This window comes from Schistosoma haematobium, chromosome 1 (assembly GCF_000699445.3).
Source record: "Schistosoma haematobium chromosome 1, whole genome shotgun sequence".
NCBI lineage: Eukaryota > Metazoa > Platyhelminthes > Trematoda > Strigeidida > Schistosomatidae > Schistosoma > Schistosoma haematobium.
The window spans coordinates 6,027,538-6,053,902 of record NC_067196.1 but is presented as its reverse complement, the minus strand read 5'-3'; the positions used below and the strand labels follow the sequence as shown (position 1 = coordinate 6,053,902).

General features: G+C 34.2%; 1 protein-coding gene across 1 annotated transcript; it reads right to left on the bottom strand.

Moving 5' to 3' along the window:
- Positions 1–19,874: 19,874 nt before the first annotated feature.
- Positions 19,875–26,016, bottom strand: DEPDC5_1 (GATOR complex protein depdc5; the record flags this gene model as incomplete). Its single annotated transcript, XM_051218369.1, has 5 exons — positions 19,875–20,598; positions 22,260–22,351; positions 22,772–22,835; positions 22,895–22,956; positions 25,918–26,016. The coding sequence occupies 5 exons, from the start codon at positions 26,014–26,016 to the stop codon at positions 19,875–19,877; spliced, it is 1,041 nt and encodes a 346-aa protein (XP_051073012.1).
- Between the last annotated feature and the right edge of the window lie 349 nt (positions 26,017–26,365).

The window sequence follows — 26,365 nt, the reverse complement described above, 5'->3', positions numbered from 1 at the left end:
TTCGATAGTCGTCCAACATAATTTGATGATTGTAAGAATGATTGGACGTATATCTGTACATGCATAACGTACATTTACATTTAATGTTTCTAAGTTATAACAGTACACTATAATCATCGAAAATCAATAAGCATCGAATAGTTGTTGTGTTTTACCTTGAGAATACTCACAGTTATCATACTTATAATCACAGACAGCGGGAAAATTTACATCGGTAAATGAACAATAAATTTTCAGACTACTGTACAAAAATCCAGTAGTAGAAATGTTTAATTTCCATCAGTTTATGAGGAACTAACAGTACTCAACCAATATCATTCGTTTCACTTCGAACTTAATATTCTTTACAGTTATTGTAACAATCAAAATTCAAATATCGTGAACTGAATGCACGAAATGATCCAGCAAAATAAAGATCAGCTTGAATGGACCTAACCACTACATTCTTCTATATAGAGTACGAAGCTACTTCGAGTCACTTATGGTCAACCGTTATATCTCACCTATACTGAACACAATTTTACATCAATATCTGTGGTACTATGGTAACGAATTATATCGAGAAATGAAAAATACCTCAACTATTCCCTTCCGCCACCATACAATCTAACGTTTCTCTGATACAAAACAACGTACTGTACAGTGAAAAGTTTGTTATGTTCCTGAATTAATAGAAGTGTTCTTGAAGGAATAGGATCTAAATTCTGTCCACAAGAATCGGGTCAAGCAATAAATGTTTCAAGTAGATAACATTAGACAACAGCATGCCTCAATTTTGATTCCAGTAAGATAAGACTCTATTGCCAATGATGCGATATCACGTACTAACAAAATCAAATATTAAATGCAAATCTTAACCGAAATGAATGAATAAAACTTTAATCGGCTCATGACTGCAATTAAATTCAAAATTTCCACAACTCTATACTGACATATGCTGTTATGAAGTGAGGTTCTATCTGTGACGTGAAATTTCTATTGTTAAAATCGATGGGTAGAATGCTAATCGACAGATGAATGCAATGGTATACTGTGACCAGTGACGGCTACTCACGAGATCATAAATCGACTTCGACCCTCGGAAGATTAAAAATATTTTTAAAAAACAAGGCCATTAGCCAGATGAATAACTTTCACATACAATAAAATAACATGGTGATATACAAAAGATGGACACAAAATAAACACAACAAAACGTCATGAGCAATTGGAGAAATTAACTTATATTTAACCCATCCTCCAATCAATCACACCTGATTATTAGACTTAACCACTAATGACTAGCTTCGAGAGGAAACTGTCAAAGTTCTCATGAGAAACCATAACCTGTGGAGTTGATTTGAGCCAGGTTTGAGGGAGGTACTCAGCTAAGACAATGAAAGATGGCCAACCAGTGCCATGGACTGGTTGAAATTAGACTTGTACATTGTTGGATAATGACTCAGTAATCTAGATTTAAATTGCTCACGTGCAAGATCAGAGGTCCTAGATTTGGATGCACAGTGCTGAAAAGTCCCATAATAGAATGAAACGGTGTTCCAATGCTTCCAGGTTTTCAATGGTGGTCTAATATTGATCAATTTTGCATTACTGCAATGTTTAGCATTGCATTGACAATTTCAATTTGTATCAGAAGGGGTTTTGTTGGAGATTTTAGTAATTCTAATTGTTGAATTCATGAGTCAATTGAAGCTAGACCACCATGGAGAACCTAGAAGCACTAGAAGGCCATTTCGTTCTATTATGGGACTCCTCAACTGTTTTCATACATAATGAACAAAATCGTCCATTTTTTTTGTTTCTAACTAGATAAAAAGTCTTTTGCTCATACGAAATCATACTTTTCATCCCTTCTTATTCATTCTTTCTTTGTTATATCAATGAAATTGTTTTATAGGATATATCTCAAATTCAAACAACAACAAGAAAAAAGATAACGTATTATGTCAGTTCAATTGTCGACAATTCAAAATGTATATTACTTTAGTATAGCAACAATTTACTTATTCTATCTTTATTAAATTAATCGTTGTTCTTTTGTATTGTTAATGATTCATTTCATTTCATTTTGATTAAAATAATACAGTTATTTTATGGTTGTTCTCTTATTTTTCAAGAATAGAAATAGTTGTCATCATTTATTATTCTCTATTCATATTATATAATGTATGCACTTGTTTGTATGTTCATCTCTCTATATATATTTATATATGTGTATGTATGTGTGTGTGTCTAAAAATGTGTCTGTATTCTCTCTTTTTTTTCCACTTTGTATATTGTTTCTTGTCCCCCACCCCTGTTATTCTCCCATTGCTCATATTCATCAACTCTTCATATTTACGCTTGAGTATATATATTCATTTTGTAATTATAATTGTGTTATCACTTGAAAGAAAAAAAAGAAAAGAAAAAGAGACAATACACAGTTTAAAATAGATAAGTGAGACAATTATTTTTTACAATTTGAAAATAAATGAGAAACTTATTCGTTCTCCTTTTTTTTATTCAGAAACAAAAAAATTAATATTCATTATTTCATTTTAAGAGTTTATTGTATTGTTGCTATGGTTTATGTTTCTTTCTTTTTTTCTTCTAGCCTATGAATCAATCTAGTAATAATGATAATTGCAGTAGGTTGTTCTATATATAGATGTGTGTGTATGTGTGAAGATCCGCACGTGTTAGTACACACACACACACACATCAAATAGAGATAGATATATAGATAAACAAGATGTTGAACTGTAAATGATATAATCATATATGATTATTAGTTTGAGATTTAATATTCGAGGTTATGTGTAAATTCGAATGGCCTGCAGTATTATATATATAGGGAGCACGAGTTGTGGACATATATATGTCCATAAGTGTATGTACATATCAGTAAAATAATGGATGACTTCATTCAGATTGTTTCTTGTACAAAATTATTTGTTATTTTTAAGTGATAAGTAGTAGAAGAAATACTCTCGAATGAAACACCTATTATTATTAATAAGTGAACAACTGTCTACACTAAGTAAAAACTAAGTAATAACCAGTGTGATCTAACTCTTATTTCTGAACAAATACTAATCAGAATGGGTTTTGTGGAGATTTTTAGAAGTTTTACTGGTTGAAATTATGAGTCACTTAAAGCTAGACCACTTCAGGAGATACTCCTGGAGTTCTAGTGAAAGCCGTTACCAGTGGAGTTCAACCAGGTATGTTGTGAGATATAAACTCACTGAAGACAATGGTGTACGGTGGCGCAACTTCATGGATTGGTTGAAGTTAGACATTAACACCGTTGGATGCCGGCCGGCTCAGTGGTCTAGTTTGTTAAGCGCCTGGCGCGAGACTGATAGGTCCTGGGTTCGAATCTCGCGGGGGAGGGGTCGTGGATGCGCACTGCTGAGGAGTCCAGTGATAGGACGAAACGGCCGTCCAGTGCATCCAGGTTTTCCATAATGGTCTAGCTTCAATTGACTCATGATTTCAACCAGTGAAAATACTAATCAATCAAGCCATAATTTAGCCATTGGTTTCAGTGACTGAACATTCTATGTATATCATGTTTAATGTCAGAAATTCAAAGATAGCCTTAGAACAAGAATTCACGCTAGTTGGTCCTTATGAGCGATTTATATCTATGATCTTGATGGGATTAATGATCTCCATGAGATTTAACTTCGAATTACGCAATGTCACAGGAATTCAGGAACTACTCAGATAACATACGGTAGTAACTTCCTTGATTAAGAAACTTTATTGGATGAATTAGGATCTTATGGCAAGTACTGATCCCTTTGACGAGTACAAACTAGGTTTGAAGTCTTTTCAGACTAAAGTCAACTATTAAAAATCCAGTAACTACTCCAAATCAATTTTGAGTATTGAAAATGAAAACGGAAATGTATTTCAAAATGTGTAAAGAGTGGCACTTTTCATTATCTTGATGTAGTTAAAAATCAATCAACTACAATACATGATTGAATGAAAGTGGAAGAATACGATTTGGAGAACAACATGAATTCATTATACTTTAAGATTTCCAATCAGTTCAAAGCAAATTAAATTCTATATTAATAATACTATTATACATAAAGTTTATTACATACTGTAATCGATGAAGGTTAGTTCGAAACAACATAAGAAACATTTAATAAAATTGTTATAACGCTCGGTTTTACTTCATCTCATGTTATAACGGTTGAGTTTACACGTTTTCACGTATGGGACGTTGATTTACCTTAGACGAATATTCCCTCCCAGTGTCTATTCTAAAGGACTTCAACACAACTCAGATCAAGAACACGTGATTAACCTGACCACAACGTAAATATATTTCCACACCAAAAACCCGACACAATCCAACAACAATGAACAATCCATAATAAATGAGTCACAATAATAAGGATAAGGGAATATATAACTCATTTGACACCTGTCAGACTATCTACATATCTGACTAAGCAGACAACCAAACATTATCATTCTCGCCCACATATTAACACCGTTGGATGCCGGCTCAGTGGTCTAATGGTTGAGTGCTCGCGCGCGAAGCCAGTAGGTCCTGGGTTCGAATCCCGCGGGGGGCGGGTTCGTGGATGCGCACTTCTGAGGAGTCCCATACTAGGACGAAACAGCCGTCCGGTGCTTCCAGGTTTTCCATAGTAGTTTAGCTTCAATTGGCTCATGATTTCAACTTGTGAAACATCAATAATAGTTAAGATTGATTAGTATTGATATGATGAAGATGAAATCATAAAAAAGAGGAAAAGAGGTAAAGTTGTAAGTGATAATAAATAGATAATGAATAGAAACAAATTATTAACAGATTAGTGATAGTCCAGACACCTAATTGACATATAATTAACACTAACGTTGTAAATGGATGTCAGTGCGATTTTCTACTTCAAGTTATAAATCATATTGAAAAGATAATGTAACTGACAAGCATTAAAGTAATATAACTATCTTACTGTGGTCATGATAGATTTACTACACTGTCTTTTGTATACACAGGTGATGTCGTAAGCTCTTGATGGTAATGTCCTTGGAGAAAATAGTATATTTTACCATTAATTATTTCTAACGTTGTTGATACATCCACCTTGTGTTTATTATCTATTAAATGTTTAATGATCACACTTATGAATACTTCATTTTGAACACAACTTACGGAGAATGTATTTGAAATACCATGTAAATATCCTTCTTTTGATCCTTCCTATTCAATTCCTTTCACAAGTACATGTCAATTCATAACTACAGTTAAAGGTGATATCAAAAAGAGTATTGATCCACCTTTGATTGATTTAAGGAATCATTTGATGTTATACACCAAAAATAGTTGAGCTTTATAGAAGTTTCTCTTTAGCATTGCTATAATACTGTAATCAATCTTGCCCAATATTTTCTCACCTATACACATAAGAATATTGTTTTACTTAATTTAATTATAATGAACACTTAAAAATACAAGATAATTATTTATATCCGATCTAATGTGATTCGTATGTTAGTTTAATTTTTGACTTACTTAGATGTTTATCTATAACAATTATGAAGGCCAACTATGATTTGGAAAGAGAATATTATTAGCTCAGATTGTCTTACTGTAAACACATAAAGTTACTTTCAAAAATTTTCAGGAAAACGTATAGGGTGGTGATAACATTGCAAACCGTAATGTTACTAAGAAATCAGAACACTATACTCGAGTAGGTAAAAAAAGTTGAAGTGATCCTCAACTAGACATCCTAAATTTTCTTGTTTTTTTTTAAGAACAGGAGGAATTCGTGAAAATACATTATCATAGTTCACAAACAAAATAACATTTACTTTTTAAGTTGACTACCGACATCCAGACTGAATCATTAACCATTGATAATCTATGAATTTAACCATAGTAAAAGTTTCTTCCTTAAGTGTAGTAAAGTGAAAGTTCGATCATTTGAGAGATCATACAGATAAAAACACATGCCTTTGAAATAAGTTATCTTTGTCAAAGTGAATTTTGCTTGACCAGTATTAATCGAATGCTGTAAAACGTCTATGATTCGATCATTTTGTTTCAACCATAAGAAGTAAATTTGTGTAAATTAGTTCATTTGAACAGTTTGTAAAATCGAATAATCACTAAGACAATGTTTCCTTCAAGTTAGCAACTCATTCACCATACTCAGTCATGACCTGTTTAGAGATCATAACATCGATATCAAAGTTTAATTTCAGATACTTTACTAATCAGACACTAAATAATAAGTCAGTAATCTACTCCCAACATGACTGAATTCCATCAGTCATTCTTTTTCACAAGAAGTTAGAGAAATATTTGCAAAACCAGTCACTATTTTATCTACACATCATTGTCATTTATTAAGGTTGTGAGTTGTAGAGATTGTTCAGTCTTGACGATCGTAGACTATTGGTTTCAGATTCAGTGATCTAAAAGTCGTATGCTCATCATAAGACTTGCATATCATACGTGAGATTTCGTTTGAATTCTCAAAAACCTATCGTACTAAAGTTCAGTGTTTTTCTATTCGTGTTTCAATCATTGACCTATATCAGTCAATCATATTTTTAAAATAAAAACATCAGTAAAACGTACTTTAAGTTATTAATAAACTTGACTTTTATGTTAGGATAACTATCCTTTTTTTCAAGTGTTCGATAAGTGTGTAATATCTAGCATTTTCAGGCATATTTCTGTTTATTTAATCAGTCAGTACTGAAAATAAAACTCCGCCTGGAGTCCCTCCAGGGGCTACTGCTGGTCCCAAACCCAGGTAAAGGAGGAGGGTTGGGCATGGGGTTAGCGACCCATATCCCGTAGAAAACTAACTCGCTAAAAATACGCTTAACAGAAAAAAATTATTTAAACCATTTAAGTACTGCAAATAAGAATATCATTTTCACTTGAAAGTTCATTTCAATCATTTACATATGTCTCCCATGAAGACGACACTGTAGAACATTCCAACTTGACAGAAAAGTAAAAAAAACTAAATAAACTGAGAGTCAAAACTTAAAATAAAATTTTCAATTTTCAATGTAACACACCTACTTTTTCTGGTTAGCGTTTTTAGAGAGTTAGTTTTCTACGGAATAGAGTCCTTAACCCCATGTAAAACCCTCCGGGGCCGGCAGTAGCCCCAAGGGGCTCAGATATTATACAATATATTGAACATTAAGACATAGATTCACAGTAACTTTACATATATGTATCTTATCTCAATTTTTATCTCTCCTATTTTGATACATCTCACTTCTATAATATCATATCTTTGGGTCAATATTAAAGATTCAAAATTGTTCCACTGCTAACCACTATTAATCTTTGTATATAATACTTGTGAATTAAGACTATATCGAGGCAATACATAAAGTATGCAGATATGCCAATAACAAACTGATCATTTACAGTCCTAAATATCAATGGAAAGATTCAAACAAACAGTACCAATTGAATTTAAACTTGATCCCATTGCGTAAACAAGTGGCTATCAGGACTCAGTAGCTAAGTAGATAACACGAAGGCGCTTCTAGCGAATGATACTGAGTTCGAGTCCTAAAGTGAACATAAACTTTGAGATACAGGTACATCCACCAGCTGACGAATAAAAATAGGACAAAACATGCGCCTTGTATTCCACTACTAATCACTAACCATCTTTGTATATAATACTTATGAATTAAGACTATATCGAGGCAATACATAAAGTATGCAGATATGCCAATAACAAACTGATCAATGGGAATATTCAAACAAACAATACAGAAGTGAATTTAAAATATTACTTCCCTTAATAATTTTTTGATTGGTCAATTCATCGCAATATTTCTTCTTTTTTTTTGAATGGTTACCATGTCTACTTTATTTATTTATTTATTTGAAAGAAAAATCTGATTGGTCAATTCATGGTCATGTGTCATCAATTCTATTTTCATAATATCCATGTAAAATTAGGCACGCGATCAATTTAAAAAAATTAGTTACAATTATTGTGTTTAATTCAAAATGTCAATCGATTGCAATTTATCACCTACCATTGAACCAATTCGTCAATTATTTACAAATAAATTATTACAGAAACCAATAAAATATAAAAATATTCAAATAGAAGCCTATGAAGCATGTATGAAAAGTATACAAAATATTCAAGATCAATATAATATTGATTTAAATCAATTAAATACATTAAATTCAATAATAATTAATGATAAATCCTATTGGAAATGGGAAATAATTAATTCAACTATTGAATATATACCATCATTTTATTATCATCAAAATTATGATCGATCTAATAAAATGATAAATAATCATCATCATAATAATAATCAATTCAATAATCAATATTCTATAAAACATTCAATGATAATTCCATCAACTCCATGCAAAAATCAAATCAAATTGATCGAAATCATCATACAACCGATAATAATGGAATATATATTAAAGATCAATTCACTTGTAAACAATCTATTCCATTGAATAATGAAATGAAACAGATAACATTACATAATAATCAATCATGTAATTTATTTACACTATGGCAACCAAAAATAAAACGTGAAAATTACATTCATTTAAACAAGAATCAATTAACAAATAAATTAAAAAATCAATCATCTTTCATAAATTATCGATCTAAAAGTTTAGATCATTATTCAAATCATTTAATACAATTAAATCAATATCATAAAACTAAAATAAAAAATCACTTTTCTTCATGTATTGATCTTTATCAAATGAATAATAAACAAATAAAAAATCAATATGAAACCATTGATTCTCTATCGAAAGAAATCAATAAAAAATCAAAAAATGAACATGTGATTAAAAAATCTAAGCAAAAAATAATCAATAATCATTTATTGATTACATGAAATATAAAATCGAATATTATGGTTTCTACTACTATTATTTAAATGACGATAAGTAAGTAGCATGTTAAACATCTTTTTTAAAAAATGTTCATTTATTTACTGACTACATGACGCTACAATTTGTTTTTTCTTCTATTCAATGTATTCATGTTTTCCGTAAACAAAATAGTTTCTATGCCGTTTTGTGTTGTTGTTTTTTTGGTGGACTTTGTTCTTTGAGCTGGAATAAAACTCTATCAAAATCATTCATCTGAAATACAAATCTTTTCCATCATCTCAAATCATAAGTGTGTTGTTGAAATGTCATCATAAGCGACAAACAGTTTGTTCTGATTAAGTATATACTTGATAATTCACTTAGTTGATTTCATCTTGATGATATCATCTAAAAAAATATTCATAATTCAATCTTTCATCTGGAAGAATTCGATATTACAGAAATCCTTTATTCATCCTTCCATAATTACTTTAATTTTTAAGTTCAAAACAGTTTAATCATCCGATAGCCTTTCAAAGTTCGTGTCCTTTTCTAAAGATTACTAGAGTTCTTTTTAAAAACCACCTAATAATAATCTTACTTTTTGAAGCACTTCACTATCAATGGATTGAAAGATAATTGAATGCCGACTATGTGGTTTAAAGGTTAAGCGATCACTGCAAGGTCTAAAGATGTTGAGTTCAATCTTTTATAAGGTTGTAGATAAACACAACTGAATAGTTCCATATTAGGGGCTAAACTAGTACGTTTTAGTCATTGGTTGTTATTATCACTAAAATTAGTTCGTGATGTAAACTATTAACCATTTCAACTCCTTTAGAACTTCAAAAATAGTTTATAATTTGATATTAACTAGAAAATGATCAAATAAAAGTTATTCTTATTATTGAATTACCTAAATAGTGACTATATTATATTCCATATCAATAATTATAGAAAATTCATTTCGTCCAACTTTAAGACTCATCAGTGATGCTCACTTATAAGCTTACAGTAAATTATTATCTACAAATATCATGTTTTACATTAACCATGATACTTTTTATTCATTAAATCGAGATCTAATGCCGAATAGTCTCAGATTAACATAAAATACTTATTTACTACTTTTTTATAATCAGTAGTTTACAAACTGTTATTAGTCTCTTGAAAAAAATAGTTTTAATGCAACTCAATAATTAACTATACACACTTTTGTATTTCATTTAATCTTGTTTACCTAAATCGAAGTAAGTTAAAGTCAATGACATAAATTATACTTCGTATATGTTTAAATTCATTAATTCCCTATTTTCAGAAGGGATTTTGTCGAGATTTTTAGTAAATTCAATAGTTGAATTCATGAGTCAATTGAAGTTAGACAACCATGGAAAACCTAGATACACTAGATGGCCATTTCGTCCCATTGCGGGACTCATCAGCATTACGCACCCACGATCGTGCCTCGTGGGATTCGAACCCAGGACTTACTGGTCTCGTGCGCGAGCACTTAACAACTAAACCACTGAGCCGTTCGGCATCCAACGGTGTTAATGTCTAACTTCAACTAATCCACGAAATTGCGGCACCGTACACCAATGTCTTCAGTGAGCTAATATCTCATAACAGAACTGGTTGAACTCCATTAGTGACGGCTTCTCACTAGAACTCTAGGAAATACCTTTTGAAGTCAGTCAATAGTGAGCATAAAATGATTATTATGAGAAGGGGTTTTGTGGAAATTTTAGTAATTCCAATGGTTGAGTCGCACAATAGGACGAAACGGCTGTTTATTGTTTTCAGGTTTTTCTATGGTGATCTAGCTTCAATTAACTCATGATTTCAACGATTGAAATTTCCTATTTGTTAAGGTTATTTTTTTCAAGATCAACATGATGAATTTTAAGCAGAATCAAATGTATTTATTCAAGATAAATTAGAATTAAATAACTGAACAACAATATGGTATGTTAATTAGATGTTAAATTATAATTAAACAATAAAAAGGTGTAGTTGGTAATCACTAAGGCGAAGTATACTCCCTTTTTTTTGAAAAAAATTGATTTTCTAGTCATTTTATTAATAATTATATTTCATCTTAAACAATGACAGGGCGGATTTGCATGCATATAGCATACAATTCTCTTTGAACCTAGCACACAACAATAGCATCATGCACTGTCCCATCGCCATTGGCAGATCAGGCAATCCGAAAGTTAAGAGAACACCATCAGGGCATACGACAGGCTATATGGCTATGTAGAGCTGAAGATCTCATATGAGGCTGGAGGTTCGCCATTGGTATTGTGGATGGTTCGGCATTGCTTTGGCAAGTTTTTCTGACTGTTCATGCAAAAAATTGGTTTGCTGGTTAACTGATTTCATTCATACTTGTGGTTGCTTTTCAGTGTTCCCGAGGGCCATTGTCATTGGGACATTGTAAAGCATGTCGCCATTGTTAACATTAACGAGTTTGACTGTTGTGTAAGCGGAATAGTTCAACTTTGGCCTGTTCGTGCTGTGCATAATTGATTCACGCGATCATTGATCGGAATAACTATACATGTGATGTGAATGTGTATATGAAAGGTGAGAATGGTCCACCAGGGTGCTTGGTACCTGTGTGGTTGCGCCACAGGATTGAGCTGTACCATTCAGATTGTAGCGTTAAAGCCCATACGTTGTCTGGTTCTCCTGAAAACCAATGTAAAATTACCCTGGCTCACAAGGGTATATTATATAACTAACTAATAATATTTCATCTTATCAACAAAATGTATTACAACATACACATATGACAGGACAGGACAGGACATACAGTATGGAAAAGAAACTTTTTAAATTTACATTTTCACATTAAAGAAGAGTGTAGTTAGTTATAGAAATTTTGAAAGTTTCTATTCATAACTACACTAGGGATTATACTCAAGACATTCAGATTTTCTAGTGAAGACTAAGTCATTAGAACCACTGAGTCAGCATTCAATATTATAATTTTGACTGTAACTAATTTATGATATACTGGAACGGTCATTCAATCCAACTAATGATAAGTGTTTCACTCACAAGAAGTCTGAACTTCTTTAGTCACGATTTATCAACCAAAATTTTTCAAGTAAACTCTATTCATCAGTTTACTGATGATCTATTTAATAATGTTCTTCAAATTCCACTGAGAAATTATGTTTAGTGGAGTTTGAACATAACGTGAATGAGACAGCTATCTCTAGTTGCATTTTGATGATTATCCTGCTATATCATCAACTGAGTGAAGCTGGAATTTTACAAGTGAACGCCGATTTGTTAGTTCTAATAGTTAGTGGTTTATAGTGAGGTACGAAGGTCCTACTTTCGAACCCTAGGTGAGCACCACCGAAAAGCCTCCTTAGGAGAATCAAGTAACTGTTCAGTTCTCCTGGTTTCGAATCTCGCTAGGCAGGATCGGGGATGCGCACTGCTGAGGAGCCGTATGCTAGAATGAAACGGCCTTCCAGTGCTTCCAGATTTTCCATGGTTGTCTAACTTCAATTGACTCATGAATTCAACTATAAAATTATCATTATTGTCATTGCTACAATTAACTTTTGTTTATTGTTTTTAGGTGACTACAAAACTGACTTATCGAATGTACAATATTCAATAGTGACTTTCGAGGAGATCATTATCATTATTATTTATCTTACTATTACTGCTAATAATAATAATAATATTCTTATTATTATGTACCAATTGTTTTAAAGCTAAACATTAATTTTATTCTATTTTGTATGTAACGCAATCTTTTCAAATATTTATGTATAGAATATTGAATTTTCTCTTGGGATTTTATATCTTCTCCTTGTATAAAAACAAATTAATATAAACTACGTGTTAATTTATACTTTTTTAAAATATCAGAAGGGTTTCTGTGGATATTATAGTAATTTTAATGGTTGAGATCATGAATACCATTGAATGATGGCCAGCTCAGTGATCTAGAGGTCAAGCGTTTGTGTGCAACCAATAGGTCTTGGGTTTGAATCTCGCTAGACAAGATCATGGATGTGCACTGCTGAAAAGTTCCACAATAGGATGAAACGGCCATCCAGTATTTTCAAGTTTTCCATAATGATCTAACTTCAATGGATTCATGATCTCAACCTTAAAAAAGTAAATTCTTCACATTGTACACATTACATATGAGTGTATATTCATTGATTTTGTTAAGAATAATTGTATGGATCCATTTCAGTTCTTTTATGAGTCAAATTACATGTACAGCCTCTTTGTTTTCTTTCTATTTATTTATCTTTTAACATTTAAAATGTAATCTGTAATAGACATGTAAACATTCCAAGTTTGTTTTTATCCCAATAGTTTTGAAGTTTAGGATTAATATCCTTGATATTCTTAGTTATTTCATTTATTGATTTATCAAATGATAAGTGTATATCTACTGCCATATCAAAGAGTGAATTTTTTTATTTATTTCAACACATAAATATTGGTATAAGAGGGCACTAAATATATATGCGCCACACCATATTTGTGTGTGTGTGTGTGGGCTGTGAATCTGCCCGGCTGCCCAAACAGAAGCAGGTGGTTTTCTTGGGGGCCACATCCCAAGCCTTTGACCTAAAAGTCTGATCCACAAGGTAGTGGAGCATCGTGAGGGGATGCATTCCCATGGTAGCCGGTGACCAACAATCGGTTCATACGCCATTCGTTCACTCAGGATACTGGAGCCCATGTGCACCATTGGTTTGAGATCCGGTTAAAGCGCCGGACATTCGTTTTTCATCCTCTCATTTTCGTAAACAACACCCCGCCACGAGAAGGCAGTGAGTAGGACTTCCTGGCAGAGGCTGTATACGCGTGACCGTTTGAGAGCATTTCGAGAGGGAGGGCGGGCCCACCCCACTCTCGGCCGTACCAGGGCATTTGGGGGTATCAAAGAGTGAATACAGAACATTCAAGTCTCATGACAAACAATTAATCATTCAACTGATTAATGTTTGACTTATAAACCAATGTATTAAGACTCAGTGATTTAAAAATTAAGTATTTGTTGTGGGAGTTAAGCAACCTGTATTTTGTCCTCGATGAGAACATAAATGCCCACAATTGAATAGTTCTATACTCGGAATAAGCAGTTGTTGAATACTTTCTAGTTTCGAGTGCTTGTTCAACCAAAGTCAATTTGTGATGTTAATCTTTATTCTCAATAATCTCCATAACATCCGGTGATAAATTTAATAATACACTTAGCATTGTGATTTCCATTCTTGAATAAGTTTGTCGATTACTCTCTCTAGTATCTTACAACTGATTTATTTTCTTCGCTGTTAATTTAGTGCTAGAAGACATTTATAACTGATCAAATAACTGAAATAACCATTCGTTATGCAATCGAAAAACTCCTAGATGATGCAGAAAGCAACATATTCATGTTATTGTCTAACTCAAATAATTAAACAGTACAGTTATTACTAATATTACTGTCTGTTTCATGTGATCCTAGAGCGCCAAAGTAACAAGTCCGGTTAACGGAAGAGGGTTGTGTATGAGGTTTGTAAACCCATGACGTAAAAACGACTTTTCTAAAACACGTTAATTCGGAAAAATCTTTTAACGTATTTAAACTCTGCCCTGAAAGTTGAAGGATTGTCATTTGGAAGAGTTATGATGCCTCATGGTAAAAGCCGAGATTTTCCGGAATTCACAAGGCCGAAGTCCCTCCCTAACAACCAGAGCATAAATTAACATAGCGATAAGTTCCGTCAAAACTGTATATTCTCAACACCATTTGGAACAGAGTTCAGGAATTTCAAGTCTTTTTGGTCATTGATCTTATGTTCAATGGCTTACATTCCTAATCTCAATCAATCCTAAATGTTTGGGCAAATATACTTCAAATATCACTAGTCGATTGGGGCATGGGGTTAGCGTCTCCATCCCGTAGAAAACTAACTCGCTAAAAAAACGCTAACCAGAAAAAATTATTCAAACCTTTTAAACTCTGCCCTGGGAGTCAGAAGATCTTCATTTAGAAGAATTATGACGCCTCATGATGAAAGCCGAATCCCTTCGGAAGTTACGAGGCCGATGCCCCTTCTGACAACCAGAGCGACCATTTATTTAGGTACATGGAATGTTCGTACAATGTGGGACACCGGAAGAGCCTTCCAGATTGCTGCAGAAATGAGAAGATACAACCTAGAGGTACTTGGGACAGTGAAACACATTCGACACAAGTTGGACAACAACGACTAACTACAGGAGAGTTCCTGTTATACTCCGGCCATGAAGAAGAAAATGCACCACATACACAAGGAGTTGCATTGATGCTGTCCAAACAAGCGCAAAATGCACTTATAGGATGGGAATCTCATGGACCAAGGATCATCAAAGCCTCCTTCAAAACAAAGAAAGAGGGCATTTTAATGAACATCATCCAATGCTATGCGCCTACCAACGACTACAATGAAGACGCTAAAGATCAATTCTACAATAGGCTGCAGTCAATAGTCGAGAAGTGCCCAACAAAGGACCTGACCATTCTGATGGGAGATTTCAACGCCAAGGTTGGAACGGACAACACTGGATATGAAGACATCATGGGACGACACGGACTGGGAGAAAGAAATGAAAATGGTGAGAGATTTGCAAATCTATGTGCCTTCAATAAGCTGGTCATAGGCGGCACCATATTCCCACAGAAACGCATACACAAAACCACATGGACTTCACCGGATCACTCTACACAAAACCAAATCGACCATATTTGCATCAACAAAACGTTCAGGAGGATTATAGAGGACGTGAGAACCAAGAGAGGAGCTGATATAGCATCAGATCATCACTTACTGGTCGCCAAGATGAAATTGAAACTCAAGAAGCACTGGACAACGGGGCGGACAATATCACAAAAGTTCAATACGGCCTTCCTTCAGGATACTGACAAACTCAACAAATTCAAGATAGTCCTCAGCAACAAGTTCCAGGCCTTTCATGATCTACTCAATGGAGAAGGAACTACTGTGGAGAGCAACTGGAACGGGATCAAAGAGGCAATCACTTCAACATGTCATGAGGTCCTGGGTCACAAGAAGCACCACCACAAGGAATGGATCACTGTTGATACACTGGATAAGATTCTAGAAAGGAGGAACAAGAAGGCAGCGATCAATACCAGCCGAACAAGAGCAGAAAAAGCCAAGGCACAAGCTGAATACACGGAAATAAACAAACAAGTGAAGAGGAGCATCAGAACCGACAAACGTAAATATGTGGAAGATCTAACAACGACGGCGGAAAAGGCTGCAAGAGAAGGAAACGTGAGACAATTGTATGACACGACAAAGAAACTCTCTGGAAATCGCCGCAAACCAGAACGACCAGTGAAAAGCAAGGAAGGCGAGGTAATCATCAACATTGAAGAGCAACGAAACAGGTGGGTAGAACACTTCAATGAACTCTTGAATCGACCAGCTTCACTGAACCCACCTAACATCGAAGCAGCACCCACGGACCTCCCAATCAATGTTGGCCCACCAACAATTGAAGAAATCAGCATGGCCATCAGACAAATCAAGAGTGGAAAAGCAGCAGGACCGGACAACATCCCAGCAGAGGCACTAAAAGCAGACGTAGCGGCAACTGCAACGATACTCCACATTCTCTTCAATAAGATTTGGGATGAGGAGCAAGTACCAACAGACTGGAAAGAAGGACTTCTGGTCAAAATACCGAAGAAAGGCGATCTCAGCAACTGTGATAACTACAGGGGCATCACTCTTCTCTCAATATCAGGAAAAGTCTTCAACAGGGTATTGTTAAACAGAATGAAGGACTCCGTAGACGCCCAACTTCGTGACCAACAGGCAGGATTCCGTAAGGATAGATCGTGTACAGACCAAATCGCAACTCTACGGACCATTTTGGAACAATCAATTGAATGGAATTCATCACTCTACATCAACTTCGTTGACTACGAAAAGGCATTTGATAGCGTGGACAGAACAACACTATGGAAGCTTCTTCGACACTACTGCGTGCCTCAGAAGATAGTCAATATCATACAGAACTCATATGATAGATTACACTGCAAAATTGTGCATGGAGGACAGTTGACAAAGTCGTTCGAAGTGAAGACCGGTGTTAGGCAAGGTTGCTTACTCTCACCCTTTCTCTTTCTCCTGGTGATCGACTGGATCATGAAGACGTCAACGTCTGAAGGGAAGCGTGGGATACAATGGACATCTAAGATGCAGTTGGATGATCTAGACTTCGCAGACGATCTGGCCCTTCTATCCCAAACGCAACAAAAGATGCAGGAGAAGACGAACAGTGTGGCAGCAGCCTCAGCAGCAATAGGTCTCAATATACACAAAGGGAAAAACAGGATTCTCCGATACAACACAGAATGCACCAATCCAATCACAATTGACGGAGAAGATTTGGAAGATGTAAAAACCTTTACGTATTTGGGCAGCATCATTGACAAACAGGGTGGATCTGATGCAGATGTGAAGGCGCGGATCGGCAAAGCAAGAGCAGCATATTTACAACTGAGGAACATCTGGAACTCAAAGCAACTGTCAACCAACACCAAGGTCAGGATTTTCAATACAAATGTCAAGACAGTTCTACTGTATGGGGCAGAAACCTGGAGAACTACGAAAGCCATCATCCAGAAAATACAGGTGTTTATTAACAATTGTCTACGCAAAATACTTCAGATCCATTGGCCGGACACTATTAGCAGCAACGTACTGTGGGAGAGAACAAACCAGATCCCAGCGGAGGAAGAAATCAGGAAGAAGCGCTGGAAGTGGATAGGACACACATTGAGGAAAGCACCCAACTGTGTCACAAGACAAGCCCTCACATAGAATCCTCAAGGTCAAAGGAAAAGAGGAAGACCAAAGAACACATTACGCCGAGAAATGGAGATAGACATGAGAAAAATGAACAAGAATTGGAAGGAACTAGAAAAGAAGGCCCAGGATAGAGTGGGTTGGAGAATGCTGGTCAGCGGCCTATGCTCCATTGGGAGTAGCAGGCGTAAGTAATCACTAGTCAATCTTATACTTGAGATAGTTGAAAGAAAGGTTTATCATCAGAATGATTTGTTTTCTTAAAAATTTCTAATATAATACAAGAATGATACAAATAATAGAGTGCATTATAACTCCTTCATGGAAAGAGTTGAAATATTGAAACAGTGTAATATATAAATTCCCTCGGTATTGTTTACTTCAATCTTCCCATTGATCAGTCTCTTATTGGCATTTGTGCATACTATGCGTATTGCCTAGATATAGCTTTAATTCACAAGCATTATATGCAAAGATGGTTGGTGGCTGGAAGTGGAATCCAGGACACGTGTAATACATAATAATTAAATTTTAAAAGAAAACTATAACATTTATAACTGAATAAAATAATTGTCTTAAAACTACTTATATTAATTAAGAAATATTTTAATAGTTGAGATCATGAGTCATTTAAAGCAAGAACACCATGGAAAACCTGGAAACACTGGACAGTCAACCGTTTCATCCTATTGCGGGACCCCTCAGCAGTGCGCATCCACGATCCTGCCTCGCGAGATTCGAATCCAGGCACTATTGGTCTGGCGTTAGGTTTTCCATGATAATCTAGCTTCAATTGACTCATGATTTCAACTATTAAAATCATTATAATATCTACAAAACCCCTTCTGATACTGACAAATATTTATCAATGGAAATGTGCAGATCAATTTAATTCACAGAGTGGAATAATTTAGACTACTAGAAATTTATAAGAAAAAAACTGGTATTCATGGTAAGGTGGAATAGATTACATGCCACTGCATGATCACATAGTAAGTATATAGTTGGTGCTCTGTGAATAAGTGATTTATGCGTTTGATTAAAATTAATACTCTCATGTTCTCCTGTCTGTGTCATTTCAGGCTATATATATGGAGAATTATGTATATCACTATTCGGATCTTGGCAACAAAGATTCCCCATACTGGGTTAATTGAAAGTTAAGGAATCGTGAACTAGTAGTTGAAATGAATCGAGGGCGAGATTATGATTTATGGACGAATCGATCAGATTTAGGATAATATGTCATGGATTTTGGCGTGAAATTCATTGATCCATTTGGCCAAATAGAGTTTTGGCGTTATGATTGATATCAGTTCGTGATCAAAACCCTAAATCTAATTTTTAACCTTAACCATCAACTGTAAATCATAATTCTAATTCCTCACACTGGTTTATAACCATCATTTGGTTCTAGTCATTAAGTGAACACTCGCAAGGTCACTCTAACGTGACTGAAAGGTCATCTATAAATTATAGTCTCACTGAATCGAGCTATATAATAAAAAAAACTCTTTGAATAGATGGATGGATGATTAGCCCATATACATATAATTTAAGCACATTTTTTTCAAAATATTAAATAACATTAGTATTGATAGCAGTATCTTCAGCAGTATAGTAATCAAGCTATGTCATCTATGTATTCTAAGTTGATAAGTGGACCTCCTGGAAGGAAATCGATTCCTGAAAATTCAGTCGACGCGAACGTTATTTCCATCAGTGTGTCTACGATAAAGTTGAACAAAAATGGAGATAGTGGACAGCCTTGCAGAACACCACTTGAGGCCGCGAAATCAGATGACAATTCCCCATAAGCTCTGACCCGACTGGTAGTGTTCAAGTGAAGGGCCTTTACAAGGTTTATGTACTTCCATATAACTAATATGCAAGAAATGAATAATGATGGTAGGATAACAGTTCAGATAAAATGGACCAGCTAAACAAACATGCATACATTCATAGAAACTACTTACTTCGACAACGAGAAATAGCATTTTCATGTAGATATGCAACTTCAGCACTATTTACATTATAATTAGCCTCATTCACAGAACTAGGAATCTCTCTGAAATTGGCATGATTATCGATATATGATAATTTTGTTCTTTGTTCTCCATTAAAACTTTGTGTTCGATTTCTTGCATTCCGTAATGTCACTGGAATTGATAAAATCTGATTTTATCAGTTATTAATTGACTATTTTCTATACAGCGTTCACGAACCGATGGGAGCGAGGTAATTGTTGTATAACCACTAATACTACCGCTACCACTGTTATTACTACCACCAATAGATGAGACACGTGACAATGACGTATGTATGTGATTAGTTGGTTGGTATTTATCTATATTAACAATCTGACTATGACTGGTAATACCAAAGCCGATACCGCTAACATTAGTTGAACTAACTAGAGGAGTTATAGAACCATTAGACGTGATATACGAATCATAACTTCGTGATAAATTCCTATATGATGATGATGATGTTGAAACAATTTGTTTAGATTTGCAAATAGCTGTTATTGCATTCTTTGAAATTTGTGTTGTATAATTCAAGCAACAAATAGGTATAAGATTTGATTCTACGGAAGATGACTGATCTGTTATAGATGATATCATATGTGAAGGATTATCATCCAGCTGATGTCGAACAGTTGATGGTGAACAATAATCACTTGTTATGGAATCGTGAGATTTTGTTATATTCCCACTGATTACTTCATTCGGTAGTTGATGTGATTTTTTACGTTTGTTTTGGTTAGATGGTGATTGATATGGTGGATAGGCGATACGGTAGATAGGAAGAGATGACTTAGTGATAGTAATAAATGTAGTCGTAGGAATAGTATCATCAAAATTTTCCTTTGAGACGTTCCTATATGATATGAGAAAATAATAGCTATAACTTGACTGAAAAAATTAGAATATAACTGGAGTGTATTGATTCAACGGAACCACAAGGACACAAATTAGAATGGCAAAAGAACCAAGAATGGAGACATGTGAATGATAGTTTAGGCTGAAAAAGCTTAGATATTATAATAGACAAAACATTTTGATATAAACTATGGTAAGTGAGCTTTCAAAGAAGTACCACATTTGAATCGTTATTGAATACAATAGAAAGTTGTTTGTGAATAAGCGACAATAGAATAAGTCCGTTGTTCATACATTCGTTTTTTAAAACTACATGCTCCATGATTAACTTCTCCTATAATTAATATTATTTAGAGCACTTAGTTTTGTTGCCTTGTTCATTTCCTCATTTAATGTACTGACGTAAAATGTAGCAACTTAGAACCATACATAGCTGTCCTAAGATCTAATTGACCGAGTAAATGATATAAAGAACAAGAGTAAGCACTAACAGTTAGACGATTCAGAAGGCTTGCATCAATAAATCAATGTTTTGAGCGGTGATCAGCCGATTCAAATATTGCGATGTTCCAAACTATTGCTCGGAAAAGTCTATAGAGGTCCAAAATGTTAGGAAACATTTTGTTCAATCAATGTTGAGTAAATGCTTCACAGAAACATCTGGAAGGTGGGGAGTCATATGTCATGTTATCGACTGGGCATTTACCTACACTGCTACTATATTTATTATGGTTTTAGAGACTTCCAAAACCTAAAGTAATTCTATTAACACTCTAGTCTTTCTGCATTTAAATAAATCTAGAATTGAACGTTCTTTTTGCACTTCACGCCTAGTCTTTTGTATTCAAGTTGCCGTGTAGATTTAGACTGAATTTATTAGAAACAGCTAAGAAATCGGGTCAAGCAAGACTTATCATGTATCGTATTACCATGCACCATCTATCTACCTATTTATCTATCTGCATTCTCTTAAATACTTAAATAATCATCCAAGATATGTTCATCATTATAAACCGTTAACTTGATAATATGTATACTTTCAAACAAGATTTATGTATAAAAAATCTTAATCGAGTAATGGGATCATTTTTATTGAGATACCATTCTATCTATACCTATAAAATGAATCATATCACCTATTTTCAATGTTGATAGGTGTAGACTACCTGGTTGAGATCAGTGAGACGATAGCAACTGATGGTTAGAGACCTTGAATGACATGGCTCGAAATCGTTTACAATGGTTTAAGTGCATCCACTCTTTGTGTTCTCCCAAATTCTAATCTTCTGAATTCTTCATGTCCCTTTTTTCTCTTTCCAAATTTATTTCATTGGATTATACTCCTTAAATAACATCTTCAAACCCTAATGTTTTCGATTACTGCCTATACTTTTACTACCTGTATGACTATGGGATTTGAATCGACAATTGTATCTATGTGCTAATATGGTATGGCAACTTGAACTGATGTACGTACGTACGAAGTTCTACGTTGTTACTGACTGACTGACTGACCTATTTTCAATAAACTGTGTTAAATACATTATAAATAAAAATATATCCTTTACATGACATACATAAATTTACCAAGTAAGCAGTTTAGCGATCATAAATTACTTTTAGAATAAATTTTTGAAAAAAGATTTTAATATGACATACTTTTGCTGATTACCAGGTTCATGATCATCTCTTGGTAGATTATTGATAAATGCCGAAATGGGTACCTCATTTGAATGTTTAAAAGAAACAACCTATAAAAAGTTAAGCATACATTAAGAAACATGATATTGAAGTCAGTGAGTTAAAAATAAAAGTTCAAACACCTATTCACTATGTAGAGTAATAAATTTTCAAAGTTAAACTGGAAGAGATTAGAGATTCGAACTCGACGGTTATATAGTGTCAGTAAGCCTTAAACAAGAAAAAAAGTGAAACTTAGTTAAAATCCCACCGGTAAGGAAATGCTGGCATCTATTCATCAAGAATAATTTTCAGAAAACAAGTAAGTAACTGCTTAAGTTATCTGAAGCCCACTAAATTTATATAACAAGAAATATAAATTCTAAATGGATTAGAATGTATATCGTGGTCAAGTTAACATGAATTATTTAACATTAAAAGATATACTACTGATAATAGACAAAATAGGTATACACAAAAAGACTACTTACTTTAACCCGTGGAAATGGTTTGCCCATTTCAATATATTTCAATTCTTGTGCTGATTTAAAATAGCTATTGTAGATTAATAAAACAAAAGATTATTGATTTCTTTCAGTGAAAAGTAACCTTACCTGCAATTAATCCAATGAGGTGCAACATATTCTTCTGGATTTATAAAAGATTCAGATAAAATCTAAAGAGAAAAACGAGGAAGAGAAAAATCATTGTTAAAACTAGGTATCATAATATAATAATCCAGATAAAGATAAACTAACTTTTGAAATAAATTCAAGGGTCCAGAGTCAAGGTAAATATTCAAACTCAAAACAGAGCATTTGTTTATAAAATGGTACAACTCGTGCTTCGGTTTGGGCACCCGGACAGTATTATAAACCTCATACAAATCAATGATGACTGATACTAGTTTCATTGTTACTGTGTGGCACATATGTATTTAGTACCCCCTTGTACCAATGTTTATATGTTCAAATAAATCAATAAATAAAAGACTGATTGCAGTCTAACTTAAATGTTGCCTTATGAATCAAATGAATGGTCATAAAAATAGACTTCGAAAATCTTTTGCATAATCTGTTTACAGATAAATCTGAATGCTTTTCTGGGATCACGAAAAACTTGACAACCATGAAAATTTGAAAACACTGAACAGCTGTTTATCCTAATGTACGACTTTAGAATTGTGTTAATTCAGGGTTCAGGATCTTCAGTGTCTCAAGCTATCGTCGAACCTTTAGACTATTGAACCGAAATCAAGTTGTGTGCATGTTAAACTTCAAGGTTTTTAATAAACCAACAGGCGGATTCGTGATCTCAGTAATATTCAAATATCTCCACAAACTTTCATAATGCTAAATGATTTCGTTTACGATCGCGATTTTGTCCAGGGATAAATCACTGCACACAACTCGATGGTATTTGAGATGAAAGTAACTGCAAACCAAGTAGCTATATCTTCAGCTTATTATTTTCGCATGTCACAAAAGCTATGACTTGAATATCGTCAATCAGCCTTTGTAATAAAAATCAGAGAGGGAATACACACTGTAGCTTAATAGATGATGTGTTTTTATTAATCTAATAAACCAAATTAACTTTCTGAATGCTATGTAGTGCATAGTACCAAATAATACAATAACCCATTTACTTATTTCAGTGATCTGTAGCGATGATTCAATTAGAAAATTACCTTTGTCATGCATTGATATTGTGAAGCCATTAAAAGCCAAAAACAATGCATAGTTACTACGCTTTAATGAATTAGTGGTTAAGGTGTTTGGCTTTCAACCACTAGGTTTTAAGGCTTTAGTACCGTTCCACCTACTTTAGTTTGAGCAACCTGCTAATATTACTAGCCCTCAGACAGAGAGCGTGGTTAAAAGTGAGTACATGGATCAACACTAAGTGAATAAGTTACTTCCGTACGTTTCAATTCGGAACGCCATAAGAGTGTACAGATATGAACCTGTAAGAAATCGTACTAACCATCTCTAGGTCTAAGAGTGATCTATATTTTTCACATCAGTCTACTAGCCACATAGTGAGAACAACTTTACATTGATTAACTACTAAATGATGATGAAAAGTCAGTCAGTCAGCTACAACGTAGTGCCAGGCACATATATGCATCGGTCCCAGTTGCCACACATCATTAGCATAGCAGGATGAACACCGAATTCATAGACGCAGTTAATTCAGTGGTTTTATATATAAAGGAAAGATTGTATATAAGGATACAGTACAGGAAGAAAGAATTAGTTCGTAGAAAGAAAGATATGAGGCGATTTTAATCTCTTCGTTTAAGGGAAGACAGAGAGTGTATACACCGACGCCATTGTGATCGACTCTGAGCCATGTCACCAAGAGTCTCCAACTATTGGTTACGATAGTCACGCCGACCCCAACCAAGTAGTCTGCATCTCCCAATATGGCTCAGACTAGAAGTAGGTGACTTCAAGCAGATGCCACGTTTTGGTTCGGCCGCCCCTAACTTTCTTCCAACCATCCCCAACACTAATCAGCATTACGCGTCGTGGTAATCGATGTTCAGGTATACGCAACACGTGGCCCAACCATCTCAGTCCACTTTCACCACTTTTGTTCAACTTTATTATAGACACACTGATGGAAATAACGTTCTCGTCGACTGAATTATCGGGCATTGATCTCCTTCCAGGAGGTCCACTTATCGACTTACAATACGCAGATGACATAGTCCTGTTTGGTCAAGACGCTGATAAAATGCAGTCATTTGGTAACACTGAGCAACAATGCCAGAATGTTCGGAATGCGCTTCTCTCATTCTAAATGCAAGTTGTTGCTTCAGGACTGGTCTGCGTCAACACTTGGACTAAGGATAAGGAGTGAAGTAGTCGAACTCGTTGACAACTTCACTTATCTTGGAAGTCTGATCAGCCCTAAAAGGTTGGTGTCTGACGAAATCTCAGCACGGATTCGAAGAGCTCGCTTGGCTTTTGCCAACTTACATCACCTAAGATGATGAAAAAACATCATAAAATATCATATTACTTTGGTACATTTTGGATTCTATCTACCAAATAAAACCGTAAACATTAGGTGATTCGACATAGTATGAACATACTACATCTTAATGCTAAGTGGTGATCGGAGGAAGTTAACAAAAGACACTGGATCTCAGTTTCGTCCTACCTGCCAACTGTGAACTAGGAATACCTACAATCTTGAGAGAACATTATTTCGCACTATATTGTGAATGAATATTCTGACTTGACGGTAATGCTATTTTGCTAACCACTAAAATTTAAAAATCCCTGGTTCAATATTCATGTGAGGTTATGTGTTTATACTGATGAGGAGTTTTGAAATTGAAACAAAGAAATTATATGATGCTCTCTAATTGAAGAATCCTTTTACATCCGATATCAGTCCATGAAGAAAAACATTCTGTCAAAATATTCATGCATTTAGAATATTGAACATTACAAATAATGATGAAAATCAAGATGCATGTTCTAGCGAAGCAATCTGCACATGATGCATATACGTGAAAATAGAGACTGATCAATGACAACTCTTAATAGGAACAAATGGAAACTATAAACATTTATTAATTTATATACATATTTTATTGAATATAAATTTATGATAAACATACTTTAAACAATGGAACTGCATGAAGAGGTTGTTCTGCCAAACAGATTAAATCTACTCCAACACCTACACTCCAGAAATGAAGAATAATAATAATATACATGGAGATTCATGATAAACAAGATATGGAATGTTAATTTATTTAAATTATTTACGTGAAAGTAATAATGAAATAGTGAAAAATTAATTATTTCATAATACGAAATTTGATTACTTAATGACAAAGTAAATTTTCATTCATATAGAATTAGTTGAAGAAGTTCATTAACTAATTAATTACCCTATTTTCATCATTATGTGTTTGTAATTTATTTTTGTCTAAATATAAATATCGATTCATAATTAATCAAAATGAGTTGGCTCAATTACCTGCTCCATTGAGCCTAATGTCGTGTCGCTTCCCAAATGACCTAGTATGGCCGAGAATGGGCAGAGTCCGCTCTCCCTCTAGA